General features: G+C 33.6%; 1 protein-coding gene across 1 annotated transcript; it reads right to left on the bottom strand.

The window, feature by feature from the left end:
- Window positions 1-8,016: 8,016 nt before the first annotated feature.
- LOC127138255 (uncharacterized) lies at window positions 8,017-14,642 on the bottom strand. The gene is made up of 6 exons (XM_051064661.1): window positions 13,642-14,642; window positions 13,131-13,357; window positions 9,966-10,091; window positions 9,264-9,449; window positions 8,834-8,971; window positions 8,017-8,745 (listed from the first exon to the last, which is right to left on the bottom strand). Exons 1-6 carry the CDS (start codon window positions 14,300-14,302, stop codon window positions 8,425-8,427), a joined length of 1,659 nt encoding a protein of 552 aa, XP_050920618.1. The 5' UTR covers window positions 14,303-14,642; the 3' UTR covers window positions 8,017-8,424.
- Window positions 14,643-16,618: the final 1,976 nt, after the last annotated feature.

Raw genomic sequence — 16,618 nt, 5'->3', positions numbered from 1 at the left:
TCACGATCCTTTCTCTGTTTTCACGTGAAACTTTCTTTTTACCAAATGGGATTCTTTCTCTTATTCCCAACATATATATATTTTCCAAATAATAATAATAATCCAAAAATAATAATAATAAAATTTCCAATTATTTAATTAAATTAATAAATAAATTATTAACTCAATTTAAATAATTATTTTATTATTATCGGGGTGTTACACATAGGCCATACCAACACCAGTCAGAATTTGCATATGGATGCATTAAGCCATCAAACTTGTTTGTTTTGATTGTTTTTTATCCCTAATATGTTGCAAAACATTATGGGACACATTTTCAAGCAATTTGGAGTGTGACCGAAGCCACAAAACAACAACCCGAGTCATGGTTCAAAAGGGAGTTTTTGCCAAAAATGGAAAAAATAAAAGACACCTCAGCAAGTTTTTGGACCACCCTTGTCCCACCAAAACAATGCAAATGACAAAACAGACTTAGGGGGAGAGAATTATAGGCTAAGCACATACCACACTTGTCCATCAAGTCTCCATATTTTGGCATTTTTCGAATTTCCCCTTTTCTGAAGAAACCTCCTCTTTTCTCCCTCCAAACCACTCCAACACCTTCCCTATAAATAGGGGAAGGTGTTTCATCTTAGAATTAAGCTTGAATAGCCAAGAATACCATGTTGCAAAACCGAGTTCTTCCTTCAAAAACAAAGATTCCACTTCTGAGTTTTGAAGCTTTCCACTCAAACCAACCACCCAGAATCCTCCATAAACATCACTCAAGATTTTCCAAACACTAGCCCATCTTCCCATTACCTCACCTGAGCTATTCCAACTCATTGAAGTTCACACATGAAACCGATTCTGATCAGGTAGTTACATTCACCCCCTTCACTCAAATAAGTTACCATTCAACTCGAAATCATCCACTGAACCTTAACCCTATGATTTGAGTGTTTATTACATATTATCAAGCATGTAATTTTTGATTTAGGTCAAGTTGGTTCTTCTGAACATTTGCAAAATACTCCACACTCAGAGCCAATCAATGGCTCAAGAGTGTGGAGGTTAGATCATTGTTGAGTTTAGGCGATGATTCCATGCCTAAATCCAATGAAAAACACATGTCATGTCCTGATTGGTCAGCTTGCGCGCGTGTTTCATTTTATTATTTATTAATTTGGAGCACTTTCTTATCACCAAAGGGCGCTTGGCCCAGTAGATAAGGGGGTTGACCCCCCCCCCCCCCCCCCCCCCCTGACCGCAAGGTCAAGGGTTCAACCCCCAGCACGCTCACTTTGCTCCATTTTATTTCTTTTCCCTTTCTTTTATTATTTTTAACCCTATTTATATCTCTTTTCATTTTATTTTTCCCCACTTATTTTTATTTTATTGAATATATTTCCAACATAAACTTCAATTATTTTTACCTCTTCTACTTTATTATGTTTTGTTTCATTTCATTTGAGCATTTTTTAATAGACTTATGAGGCCTTAAATATTGATAGCTAATGAAGTCTATTAGGTCATGATGTTTGATCGTTTAGGGTTGGTTGAATCTTTTATGCTTCAAATCTATTAATGAATGATCAATGGATAATTCATGGTACTTTGAAGCATAGATAGGTTGTCTCTATATCATCCAACTTGGATCATTTGACACATGGATGAAGCTTTGCTTGGATACATACTAACTTGTGCTTTCATTTGATTCATTTTTGTTTCCATTGTTATACTAACCCTCTAACTATTATGCAAAACTAGTTCATATTATACATTAACCATTGTATAACTTGTTTAACCTAACCTTTGAATCAACTCATTAATCATACCCTAGAGTGATAAAATCTTCCTTTTGTCAAGCTATTGATAGATGGATTTGGGGTTTGCATAACTTTCATTGTTGCAAATCTATTGTAAGTTGATCATTGATCATCTTCAATACTTTACATCAGTGATAAGTTATTCCTTGATGTGCCATATTTTGAATCTTTTCACCTAAGGATAGATAATCCTCAATAGTTTAACTTGTATATTATTACTAACCACTAACTATACTTTATTAACTTCGTTTATCACTAACCACTATTGGGATCTTATTACCATTGTCTTGTGGTTTATTTTATGTCATCCTCACTAACCATTATTATTGTAACTTTATCATTATTACTTTGTCATTTACCTTTATGTTATTACCTTGTAATTTAGATTCAAGTACGCATCATCATCATCATATTCATTATATAAATTCATCATGCATGTTTATTTATTGTTCTTTACTTTATTGTCATCATACAATTAAAAACAACAAAAACATGATAAAATGATAGGACCAAAAATATTCATCCCATTTGTAATCAACTTGTACTTAGAGGATCTCACTTAGGAACTTTGCTTATAGGATCTTACCCTTTCCATATCTTGTGACACTTTGCCTTTGACTTTGGATTTCACTTGTAACTTACATACTTGTTATAAGAATGTCATCATGGCACTATCCTAGGGAGACATATTTGTAAGACCATTATCCTTTGTTTATCTTAGATCACTTTTTCACACACAAGGCTTTCTCTTGGATTACCTTACAATGAGACCCTCTACTTTCTTGCTTGGTTACTTTGTATATCCATCACATTACCCAATTTCATAATCAAATAAACAAACTCTTGATTCAATGTCAAGAGGCATTTTCATAATCAAATTCAAAATATAATAAAATTATGATTAGTATTGTACGTCATTAGCCTTAAGTAGTGGAGAATGAGTAAGAATGTATTTTTCCTACCCTTACTCTAATTATTTTGGATACAAGACGCTTGGCTTATTTCTCTTGAATTTTCACCTCCGCCCATAGACTTTAGGGAAATCTAATCGCAAACACTCTTTCATAAACCCTTATTCAATGTAAAATCAACACAATCCATCAAAATTCATTTTTTGTGCCTTAGGGCACCACTCCAAAAACTCTTTTCTCAAAGGTAAAATCAACCAACACACAAACATTTTTTTAATCCGAACTATGGAGCTCTGATTCTTCATCACCTGATGAATGATATGTAGGCACAAGGGCCACAATCCTTAGCGAGCACAATAATAAAAAATCCAAAACCAAATTCTTTCACATTATTTTAAAATAAAACATAAACAAACAAGATAAATGCACATATACGCGGACAACTTAAATGGTTCCCATTGAGTACCACGGACGTGAGGGTGTTAATACATTCCCCTTGCATAACCGACTTCCGAACTCAATCTCGGTTGCGAGACCGATTCTTTATATGTATCCCTTTGCACTTCCTGTGTGCATTATTTTCCTCGAGGGTTTTATCGACTATTTTCCTTCTCCTCTCTCTTTAAGAGGAAATCCAATAAAATTTGGTGGTGACTCTTCTGTTTTCTTTTAAACAATCAGTCTGGTTTCATTATCGTGAAATCCCGGTAGCGACAAGAGCTTAGGCACATATTTATTTTTCACACCCCACGTTCATTGGTACCTCTTTACTATTTTGATTTGATTAATTTTAATTGATCAATTAATTAGATTTTTAATTGTTTAGATAATTATAGTTTTAGTTGATTAATGTTTATTTAATTACTAAGTGATTGTTGCTAACTGTTATTGCATTGCAATTTTGAAAGTTTAGATTTAATTTAACCTTCGAAAATCAGTTAGACGCATAAATTATGTTGATCGATCTCAGATAGGATGATTCCTACATAAATCACTTTACAATTTCTTAACATGGCGCTAAATTTAGTTGCTTTCAATTTCAATTGGTTTATGGTCATGTGGCATACCCTTTGACCTTCTTACAATGAGATCCTTTTACATATACTTGTTTAACGGACTTGTATCTTAATCACCTCTCATTTGATTTCTTAGTCGTCTTAGTTAACTTTTAACTCAAGATTAAAATCATTCACTTTTTCAAAAAGAACAAAACAATAAAGTACTCGATCAATGTCGAGTAATTTTACCAAATCAAAACCATTTCCATTCTCTCAACTTCTCAATCATTTCCAATAAACAACCCCTTGGTTCAGTGCCAAGTGGATTCTTTTTCTCACACCAATCTGTTCAGATTCAATTCAAATTCAAGCCAATTTCACTATCAACTTCAAACCATTTTAAAATCGCTTTCACAATCGGAAACTTATTATCCTATTTTTTACAAATAAAATGGATGAAAAAGGAAGGATGGGTGTAGACTTTCTCTTTCCCCAAATATTTTGACAATGGTGTAGAGCTTTATGTTCGAACACCCGTCTTCCATATCAAAACACAATAATTAATTGAATTAAGTTGGTTCTCTTATAAAAGGAAAAAGACTTGTTGGGTTTAGACCTCCTCGATCTCCGATTATTTGGACACAACTATAGAGCTCCCTGTGTGAATAATCGTCTTCCATTAACGAACCTTGACTGAAATTTTCCACAAAATTTTCAGAATAATCTAGAAGAAAAAGGATTGTTGGGTTTATACCTTCTTCATTCTTCGATTATTTGAACATTGTTGTAGAGCTTCCTGTTTGAATAATTGTCTTCCACCTAAAACATGCTCAAACACATTAAACCTAATTTCTCGCCTCGTGCGATCAACAACTTCTTTTTGCAAAAGAATATTATTTAGTCATTTCTAATGTGAATACAAACTAGCGTTTAAGCCTCCACCGCGAGCAAACAAGTCAATGTTTAACCGTTAGAATGCGATCTAAACACCCCTTCGATAAAATAAACCCCAATCAATCAAACATATCTTTTCTCGCCCCCATGCTATCGAAACCCTTTTCAAAAACGGACATTGTTTAGTCCCTTCTAATGAGAATACAAACTACCGCTTAAGCCTCCACCGCGAGCAAGACAAGACAATGTTTAACCGTTAGAACGCGACCTAAATACTCGTCCACTAAAATCAATCAACCAACACCCACTTGCTACCAAGAACTACTTAGCTTTGAATTCTCCATCGCACTTGGAGATACGTAGGAGCGAGATTCATATCTCGTCAAGCACTATAATAAAAAACACCAAAAATATATTTTGTCTTGCCCAGAACTATGTAGCTTTGAATTCCTCATTGTAGCTGAGGATACGTAGGAGCAAAACTTGCAATCTTGTCAAGCACCCATTAACAAAAAAAAGATTTTGCAATTTCCTTTCTTTTTCCTTTTAATTTTTTTACCACTCGAAGAAAACAATTAACATAAGTTAACATCCAATCGCAAGTTTAACTAACAGATTCTCGTTGAGTACAACAGACCTGAGGGGTGCTAAGACATTCCCCTTACGTAATCGACTCTCGGACTCGAATTTGGTTGCGAAGATCATTTTTCTTTTTTAAAGATTTTATCGATATTTTCTCTTTCCTTCATTAGAATAAATAAAGTTTGGTGGTGACTCTGTTCGAATCACATTTTTTCTCAACCATCGCGAAGGATCGTATTTTTCGAGATGTGACATTCACTTCAATTTAAAATTTCACTATTCATTTCTTTTACTAACTTAAGCGTTGAAGTGATAATCTTATACATTACCTCTGTTCACTGCATCGAAATCAAAACTCAACTACAACGCAACGATCAATTCAACATATTTAATCATCATCTCGTCCTCACATAGAATAAATTGCATAATATAAACTTTGGAAACATCAATTTTGTTAGCATAAATTACTTAAAAGATAACAACTTCTACTTTTATGTATCAAAAAAGAAAACTAATTTATTATATAAAAAACTTAAAGACTAACCGGTCAAAAAGTTTTGTTAAAGATTAAAGTTTTATTGGGCCAACAAAATAATATTAGAATAATTTAAGCTATTTCAATTAGAGAAATTAAAAAAAAAATGCTACCAAGAAAAATGCATTATCAATTTAATTGAAACTTATTTACACAAAGTTAGAAATAAATCATGTCATCTCCGCGAGTTGGTATGAACTTTAACATTTATTACTCTCTCCGCTCAAAATAAGTGCTATATTTAAAAAAGTTATTTGTTTCATTGTCACTTTTAGTTTATATCTAATTTTTATTTTTATTTTTTAATTATATTCTCTAATTAATAAATTTATTTTTTTATTTTTCATTTTGCATAATTTGGATACACCAATACTTGATCAAGATAATTTAATAAAATAACTAATCAAATATATTAATTATTTAATTATCTTAAAAAATAATTATCTTTTATATAAAAGAACGGCGATACTAGTTACGGAAATAATGGAGATGAGATGAGCAATTAATACATTGTGCGTTTCCAAGTTTCTCAATGCCATTGCTATTTTGCAAACATTTAACACCTATAAATCATCATATACCACCCTCTTCTTTGATACTAAGGCCTGTTTGAAAGGGTTCTCAAAAATTATTTTATAATTTTTAAAAAATAAAAAATAAAATATTTGTTTGATGAATTTGTTTCTAAAAATTATTTTTTAAAATATTTTTGAAATTGACTATTTTAAAATCTAAAAAATCAAAATGATCAAAAACATGTTCTAATTTTCAATTTTCAATTTTATTTTTCAAATGAGAAAAGTTGAAAAACACAAAAAATACACTTTTTTTCATTAATGGCAGTATAACAATTAATTGTAATATCTGATAACGATGTAATATTTTTAAAAATTATCTGCAATTTACATTTTAATAATTTTAATTTTAACTTATTAATGAGTTAGCTCATGGCTCCACCCCTCTTACTTCCCATTAATATTCAGGAATGTTAATTTATCATGCATTAATTATTTTTCTGTTATTATTGATTTTGAAAATTTGTTTAATATTTATTTTAACTTTTTTAATATATAATTATTTAAAATTGATTCTTTTGATTAATTAATTTTTTTATACTTATTTGAAAATTATTTAAAACTATTGAAATATTCACAAATTTATACCAAAAATTGTTTTCATTTAACCGTGACTAATTCATAGAGACCTTATTGAATATAGTGTCTTTTCTCATTTCAACCGATTTTTTTTTCAAAAATAAGAGCTAGGATACCACAAGTGATTTTTTAAAATAAATTATATTTAAATAATCAAATATAGTAAGTAATCACATTATTCAATCATTTAAGTATAATTAATAAAATACACTTGTATTTATTTTATATACAATTAAGAAAATACACTTGTATTTGCACGAGCCTCACATAAATAATTGATATGAATATTATATTATAAAATATTATCAAAGTTTAATTAAAATATTTAATTAACACTTATATATATATATATATATATATATATATATATATATATATATATATATATATATATATATATATATATATATATATATATATATTCAAATTAACACTTAAATTTAATTTTTATGCATCTCATTAGGTGATTTGTATATTTAATTATTAATTAAAAAAATCATTTTAATAAATTTAAATCTATATTAGCCGATTTCTATATCTCCAAAAGAGATATCGTGATTATTTTTTAATATAATTATTTAATATAATAAAATAGATTTTAACTATTTTATTATATTACTAAAAACAGTTTTTACAAATTATACTATCAAACATAATTTTGTTAGTTCTTAATTTTTAAAGCTGTTTTCAAAAATTGAGTTACCAAACGAATTACTTTTCATTTTTTCAAAAATTGAGTTACCAAACGAATTACTTTTCATTTTTTTCTCAAAAATAGTTTTTCAAATAGATTTTAAAAATCAAAAATCAAAAGTGATTCAAACAGGCCCCTGATAATTTAAGGATAAGGCCCTAATAATTTAAGGATAATGCTAACTTGTGTCCTAAGGACACAAGATAAGATACCCGCTTTTAAAAAAATTGTATTGAAAAAACCAATTATAAAATTAATTTTATATCTTTATTAAAATCAATGGACAATTTCCAACACAAAATTACTTTCTTTAATTCTTATCTTGTGTCTCTAGGACACACGTTAACATTACCCATAATTTAAAGCTTTAAAATATATACTCACTTAACTATTCAAAATTGTGACATGAACCACTTTCTAGATTATAGAGAACTAGGTACGCCAAAATATCAACTTCCAATTTTTGTATGTTTTGTTCAATAATTTTGTTATCAAATACATAAGAATATTTCTATTATCTCATGGCATGAGATACTATTGTAGATATAACTAAAACCAACACATCATCATACACTAGTTCTAGTTTTATGTATATACAAGTTCAGCACATTAGAAATTGCGCTTAAATCATATCACATGTGGTTCAAGAATTCCAGGTCAAGTTTATGCACTAAAGATAAAACCAGGTGTCTAAGAGCCTGTTTGCTCGTGATTTTGTTTGCGGCAAGCATAGTCAGGAGGCACCAGCAGAAGTGAAATATTTTCTTCGGTCAAACACTTGTTTGGAGCTTCCAAAATATGGAAACTAAGCTCCCTCTTGCAATTTGTGCATGATGAAGTGACGGTCATGCCTTTGATTCAACTAAGTCGCCTCTCTCTCTCTTGTCGGACTTAATTCTTTCAGCCACTCTGCCTACTGAATGGAAACTCTTGGTAGTTCCACTGCCATCTTTCTTAGCGATAGCGCGTTGCATTATTCGTATAGGAATTCCACCCAAATCGAAGTCATCTTTCAAGGACTTCGTTAAGAACCTGATGTCTGTATCAGAAAGTCGGGCCTTCCCACGCACAAACGCAACAAATGTAGGTGGTCGAGCCTTAACCTGAGTGAAATACTTGATCTTAGGCTGTGCTGCCTGGTCTTTCCAAGAATGCCTGCTCATAACCTGATCCAAAACAACCAGGAGAAAGAATAGTTACTACTGATTGCACGATATACTCTTCACACAAAGTAGTAATGGAAGTAGTTAATACCTTTTGCAACCAACGGTTAAGACGAGCTGTAGATAATCTTGTACACCATTTTTCATATGTATCAATGACTTGATGCAAGACGGTTGTCCGGCCCCTTCCTTCTAATGCTGAAATGAATAATACTGGGATTCCGGTAACCTGTTGAAAATTGCCAATGCAAAATCACAATACAAACAATGGGTAGAGTTTGTTATTCATTCACTTAAAGCAAAGAAAGAAGATGTTGAGGATTGTATGATAAATCGATAACCTCATACGATTTTCTTTTTTCTTTTTTTCAATTTGAAATATATCTATTCTAAATATCATGTCCAAATACATAATTTTGGCGTCTACTTTGAAAAAGGTAAGAGTTTAAACATCATGTATAGTAAATAGTCCAATTTATTGAACTTCTAGACAATGTTAAGCTCATAACTACATAGCAAACCTGAGGTATAACTGTCTGAATTTCTTTTTGAACAACCTCCATAATCTGCTCATAGGATGATGATTTGTCTTTGCCCCTTAGAAGGTCCATCTTGTTCACAATCACAACCAGACCACGTCCCTCTTCCACGGCTCGTCTGGCTATAACTACTTCAGCATGTTTCATACTTCGTTTAGCATTTACTATCTGGTCAGCATAGATTTTCCAATAAAAATCTCATAACAGAAGATTAAATATCTAGTTGACACCTTGAAGTTAGGAAGGAAAGACCTTTCTGATAGATAGTGTTTTTAAAAGATGGTGTCACAAACACAAACACATACTTCACTTCATATAATGGACAAGATAACTTCATTTAAGGGGCAAACCTATGGGACTAAAGCAAGACATATGTTTCTATCAGCAAGAGAGAACAAACCACCCTAGAAATGTTTGAGTCTTAATGAAAAAGTATTTGGGAAAACAATCAGCAAAATCCAAAATTCTACGTATCAAATTCAAAATTTCCACCAGATAAATGAATTACTAGAACAATAATACAATTACATTTTGATTGACCCACACTTGTGTTTAATTATTAGAAACGTGTGAACTAAATTAGAACAATAAACGCCATGACATATAAATTTAGCATGCTAAAACAAATGTTGATAATATCACATCTTAGCACTATTGTCTGAACATGCAACATATGCAGCATACCTCGTCTGCATCTAGTACCAAAGCAATTATATGAGCCCGGAGTAGACTCTTTCTTGATTGCATAATGCTCAAGGATGATGCTCCTTTCTCCAGTTTTGTCCTCTGTAACCAGCCGGCAGTATCAACCTGAATGACAGTAAAACAAGATAAAAATTTAAGAATGTAACCGGAGTTTCAACATTAAATGTTAGCTTTTAGCTTATAATAGGTACTGAAAATTTTTAAGGAAAAACTCACTACAGTTTAATGAACTTCAGGCCTGTATGAAGGTGAAATCAGGTCCTGGGTTCTTGAAAATTAAAAGATGAATGCAGAAGAAAGAAGAAACAGAAAAGCCTAGGCATAGGCAATCAGAGATATCAAGTCCTCCTGCCAACATATATTTTCCAAAAGTGTCACGCCTAATTTAAAAATCTCTTTCCCAATTCACATATCCTATATACCCTTAATCCACTATATGCCTTACTGACAGCTCACCAGTTACTTGTGGAGACCTTTTCCCATTCTCTAACTTGGTCACAATTCCCAGGCATTGCATCCCCACATTCTCTCAATTTGAGATTGATGGCATGATTCTGCTCTTTCCTTAAAGGAAACCCGTTGGGTTCCTAAGAAATGCAAGTAAATTCTTTCAAATCAACATCAATTTTCTTAAATAAAAGTTGTTAATCTTTTTTCTTTTCCTAGCCGTTGTCACTATATATAATATCCATCTACTTCATCTTACACGGCACTGATCATGGTTCTCTAAGAGAATTGTATTTAACAAAGGGAAGGATCTCTACTTAAAACCAACTTACTCCCTCCCTTCTCCTATTCAATGGCTAAATTTATGAAACTAGCCACAATATCCACTAAACTAGTTAACCAATCCATCCCTAAGATTACATTTGCACCCCTCAAATCAAATATGAACAGATACTGCTTAATTTCCATCTTAAGAACTCCCATAATCTTCACCTGTGTCCTCCTCAGCCATAAGATTCAATACCTCGATTAATTTTCAGGAAATGATGTTGTTGATTACCCAACAATTTACCAATCTGCAAACAGTAACATTTGTCTTTGTCTGACTCTACCTAAGTTTTAAAAGATTGATTGGAAGTCAATCCTTCTTTGCGTTATCAGTTGTGGATGGCGGGCTATAGGGTATGCCAAAATTACAGTATTTTAAGACTTTATTTCTATCATGAAACACCATGGCAGCACTTGATAACACCGATCCCTCTTTATGAGTGTCTTGTCTTCTAATTCCTTATCTTTCCTCCATGTCCTCCATCATAGGCAGTTGGTAGTACTTAAACTTGATTGAACACATCCTGAGGTCTCCATTCTCTCTACACTTAAAACATATCCCTTTTTACTTCTCTCATACAATTCAGCTTGAGAGAGTTTTTGCCCCCACTTATCTCTTCGTCTTTACTTTGTCCATCCGGAGATTTCCGCTCCACTGAACCCTTACTTCCATAATTAGGCCTTTGTATAAATGACCTAGTTTTCTCAAAATCCCTTTTGCAGTAGCCTTTAAAGAAGAAAACTCCTTAACTCTGTATCATTCAGTCCCGCTTTTTCATTCGATGCAAATCCTCCTTTCTTTGTCTGCATTCCTCATCCTCAATGGTGTTGAATCTACCTTAAACTTCTCATGGTGCTCCATAACGATACTGATTCATCTAATGCCCAGTAGGAGTCCAAAGGGATTTGAAACCAACTCTAGTTGAAAAATAAAATCCTTATATCACATTATCCTTAAATTGCTCCCAGCTGAGTGAAGGCGGTTGCTCCTCCCACCAAGGTACCGATTCAATGCTCTGTCCTCTACAGTGACTTATGCGTCCAAAGAGATTTGAAACCAACTCTAGTTGAAAAATAAAATCCTTATATCACATTATCCTTAAATTGCTCCCAGCTGAGTGAAGGCGGTTGTTCCTCCCACCAAGGTACCGATTCAATGCTCTGTCCTCTACAGTGACTTATGCAACATCCAATATCTCAGCATCTACCATTTAGCTTAGCATGAAATATTGCTCCACTCAAGTGATCCAATCATAAGATTGTCCCTAAAAATGATTGAGACCTTGAGCTTTGTCCTTTATGACCTTAAGATAGAGGGGAGCTTTTACCCAAAAGAACTCCGCTACATCTTATTGGTGAGGGTGTTTTGAATGCTCAACTCGCGTCCACTCTACTTCCATGGATCTCTCCTTGACATAGCAATTTGTAGTATTTCATTGTTTGGAACAACCTCCGGTGTACTCTGCGCTCTACCCCATCAAGAGCCACTGGACCAGTTCAACTGGGTTTGGCTCTCATTGCTCCATTACAACGAGCTTCTCTCCAAACTATATTTGAGACTCCATCGCGGCTAGTGTACTAACCATCCAAGTTCATTGAACTAAGAGCTTTGACACTAACTGATCGACACCAATAAAATAATAAACAGGAACAAGGAAATATTCAGAGTACTTAAGCTTAATACAAGCATGTATGCAGGTGATATTGAGTATTGAGTTCTAGAAGATGAAATGATTAATATAGAAGAGAATAGTAAACAAAATAGCCAAGGAAATTAGAGAGTGCACAGTCTCTCCTAAAGATAGTGAACCTTGTTCAATATGATAAATAAAGTAACTTCAATCAAAATGGAGTAATTTGGATGCTTACATCCATGAAGCAGTATGGTTGACAATTAAATATGCACATCAAGAATAGAGATTTAAAACTAAGGAAAATCAGAACTATAGCAAGTTGGTTATAAGCTTATCATGCTTAGAATTACAAGACCAAATTTGCAGTACTTCCTCTGATGATGTATATAAAAAGCATTATAAACTTTAAAGACAAGACTTGCATATTGTCGAGGGGCTACATCAGTGTTATCAAATATTGACCATAATCGGGCGATATTGCGGGGTTTTCTACCATAATCCGCTTTCTCAACCATGGACCTCCGTCTGCCATCGACAACACTGGTCACATGCAGCAAATAAACAGCAGCACTTGAAGGAATGCACAAATTGGAAAAGAAATGTGTGGCAATAATATCTAATTTGAAGGGTAGAGAAACAAGTAACTACTATGTTTTCCTCCTACAAGATACATTCCTTTAGATATGTCAGTTTCTAACTCTATCAATACTACCAGACGTCCAAAACCAAAACGTACCAGATAAATTGTTCTTCCTTGAAATTCAAACTGAGTTCTGATTGCATCTCGAGTCAAACCAGCTTCAGGACCCACAAGAACACGGTCTTCTTGCAACAAAGTATTCAGTAAGGTTGACTTACCAACATTGGGGCGTCCTACAATTGCTAACTGCAACGGCAGTTTGCTTTCGTCAGCCTCAGGGGAACTAGTCTCATCACTGCAGCTATCCTCCCTAGCACTTTCATCTAGAATGAGTAACAATTGAAAGCAGAATAAAAAGAAAATATCAGACAGCAACACAAAAGTGAACTCAATGTTGATAACTGCAAACTCTTACAACCCTTCTTCTCTAGGTATAATCACAAACAAACTATCAACAAATAATTGTATTACCAAACCCCTCTTCCATGGCCCCAAAAAGACAGAATTTTCATGAATCATACAATAAGTTAGCATAAAATAACATTGCAATTATAGTTTTATCAACTTCCACGAAAAAGGTATTGTAAATTGGGGCTTGCTTACTTACCATTGAAGAGACTAACCATGTAATCCTCCAAGACAGGCTTAAGAGACAAAAACAAGTCATGCATACCCAAACCAGTCTCAGCAGATATAGCAATAGGATCCCCAAACCCTAACCGAGACATTTCATTAGCAGCAGACGCAAGAGAGTCATCAGCATCAAACAATGACTCAGATTTATTCATAACAAGAATAGGTTTAATTTGAGGTGCATTTCTGCGCAACCATTTTCCAACTTCCTGATCAAGAGGATGAAGTCCAGCTCTTGCATCAGTGAGGAAGAGTAAAGAGTGAGAAGTTGCCAATACATTAGCAGTGAATGAAGCAGTTCTGTGAAGAATGGAACCAGAAGTGGCTTCAGCTTCTAAACCAGCAGAGTCCAAAACTCTGAAACGCAAGTGACCTAATTTTGCAACACCTTCACGAATGTCGCGTGTGACATGATCGTCGGGAGTGTTGTAAACAAGAGCTTCTCTTCTGCGAATGAGGCGGTTGAAGAGTGCGGATTTTCCGACGTTAGGTCGGCCAAGAATGATGACGGTGGGGAGACGAGAGATTGGAGTTTTGGTGAAATCGAAGGGTGGTGGAGGCTTGTTGGTGATGTTGGTGCAGAAACTCCTGCGGGTGCGTGTCCAGAAGAAAAGGAAGAGATTAGAATTAGACATAGGTTGGTGTGAGAGTTAAGATGTGTGGCTCTCACTTTGAAGCATTTTATCAAACAAGTGGCGTGTGGCGTGTGGCGTGTGGCGTGTGGCGGGTTGGTTTCAATGGAAACTCGTTCGGTTTCACTTTCAGAATCTCTTCTGTTTGGTTCGCCTGAGAAGTAGTAGTACAAGAGAGTGAGAGAAGAGAGACCAAAAAAGTAGTATATATATTTTTTTCCAATTTCTCCTCTAGTGTTAAGAAAGTCTTCAAAATAGAACTTATTTTTCGGGTGTTCCCAGAATATCTGTCTCTAACACCCCTAGCTATTGTAAAAATAGCTTTGGGGAGTTTTAGTCCTCCTATAGTTATTTTTAAACTTTTATTTCTCCTTTAAATGAAACAAAATGAGGACTAAAATAAGTTCCCCTCTTTTATACCCGGCCCACACTTTTATTTCCCTCTCTTTTATACCCGAGACCCATTTTATTTCACAATTTCAAAAGTTTTTCAGCTCAAAATTAGATTCAAATATGTGTACAAAATATATTTTTTTTAAGGTAATCCAAATTTTCGATTAGATTAAATTTTTAGTTGTGTGTTCATAATTTCTAATATATGTTAATATGAGATTTTTCAAATATTTTTGGTACGTTTGAAATTTTACCGGTATTTTAAAAAAATATCATCTTATATCGGAAATTTCAATCAATATGAAATTTCTGGTAATTTAATTTTATAAGATTTTCAACCTATAGGATTGTACGGTTGTGATTGCATCGACTGTTTTGTGTGGTCTACAATAAATTCAAAGTTGTATAAATAAGAGTCCTATGTTGTTGAGAAAAACATCTCAAATTATGTCTTCCTCCATTTTAAAACAGAAGTGTATTTCAACATAGTTGCACCTCTTATAGAGTTTTGACATCCAGACGGCTCCATGTATACCAATAATAGAAAGGTGAGAAAGATCGAGTTTCATGAAGATCAGATTGATACTTATGGAAAGGTGAAATACAACCTTATTGAGTTGATGATCGATGAAGATTGGACGATATGTGAGATCATTTTAGCGTAGACTAACTTAGGGATCGATCGAGATAGATGTGAAGATTTCAAGATCTGTTGACGACATAATTAAGATGATGAAACGTCCAGAATCATCTAGTAGACTGTAGTTGGGAAGACTTTGCCTCGGCTACTCGTTCAGTCCATAGTTGGGAAGACCGTACCTTAGCAGCCCTAGCCTAGGTTGTCGCTCTATCTATGGTTTTTCCTGCAATGGTTTCGTCTTTTCCTCTATACCTCACTGTAAAATGAAAAAAAAAATGCAAAAAAAAAACATTGAAATACCGCCAGTTTCGAAATTTCCTACATATCACTGAAAATTCTAAAATTTCCGATAAAATTCCAACTTTTTTGAACTATCGGAAATTATAAATTTCCTGGTACCATGCTATGAATAAATACGAGGAACAAGAATTCTGAATTTTTTCGGCTCAAATGCATGTAAAAATATCTGAATTTCTCAATAAAAATTTAAAGGATTGTCCCAAAAATTTCAAAATTTCTGGTAAAAAACCTTACTTTTTTCAAGATTTCCGATAAAAATGTGAAACTTTCGGTATGGCTCTGAAGGTTTTGTAATTTGTGCAAATTCTGAGTGGATTTTGATAAATGATTGAAAATTTTACAAGGTTAATATAGCCAATTCATTGAATTTGTGGGGTGCCAGGATTAAATGGGGGTGACGGGTTAAATGCTCCAAACTTCAATTTAATAGCCCATGCTTGAGCTAGATTTATAAATACTATAGTTGTTTGAGAAATGTTTTTTCCATCCTTGGTGGTGCCTCTCACACCCTTGAAAACCTGAAAATGCCCTACATGCGTCCGAAGATGCATCTCCGAACGCACCTAAAATCACGTCATTATTCGGCTGGTGAAAGGGGGGGAGGGTGAAGAGCAACTGGATTAATCTAATGGGATCCTTGTGATCTCCATGTATACCGATAATAGAAAGGTGAGTCAAAGGCTGACTCTCTCTTTGAGCCATTGGATTAATCTAATGGGATCACAAGGAATCCATTTTACATGCGTCAGATTAACATACTTGGTCCAGGTAAAAAAGATCAATGGTTGATGTTCAAAGTAAACTAAGGAGCATACAATGCATACCTATACAGGATGAGTCCAAGTCAGCTAATCATGTGGTTATCAAGGGGCCACATGTCTCTGATCAGGTGTGCCATAAAGGAGATATAAAAGAGAGTTTCATTCAGAAACTCTCATTTTCTTCTTCTCTTTCTCTCTCTAACTCTCACTTCTCTCTTCTCTTCT

This window comes from Lathyrus oleraceus, chromosome 4, assembly GCF_024323335.1.
Source record: "Lathyrus oleraceus cultivar Zhongwan6 chromosome 4, CAAS_Psat_ZW6_1.0, whole genome shotgun sequence".
Taxonomy (NCBI): Eukaryota; Viridiplantae; Streptophyta; class Magnoliopsida; order Fabales; family Fabaceae; genus Lathyrus; species Lathyrus oleraceus.
This window is presented reverse-complemented; position numbering and strand designations above follow the sequence as displayed.

What these genes read in the sequence shown, in the direction of transcription:
- LOC127138255 (XM_051064661.1), bottom strand. Translation starts at nt 14,302, where the DNA reads ATGTCTAATTCTAATCTCTTCCTTTTCTTCTGGACACGCACCCGCAGG. An exon ending in CATGGTTAGTCTCTTCAATG is followed by an intron (nt 13,358 to 13,641) that starts GTAAGTAAGCAA and finishes TACTCATTCTAG; the next exon opens with ATGAAAGTGCTAGGGAGGAT. An exon ending in TTAACCGTTGGTTGCAAAAG is followed by an intron (nt 8,746 to 8,833) that starts GTATTAACTACT and finishes GTTTTGGATCAG; the next exon opens with GTTATGAGCAGGCATTCTTG.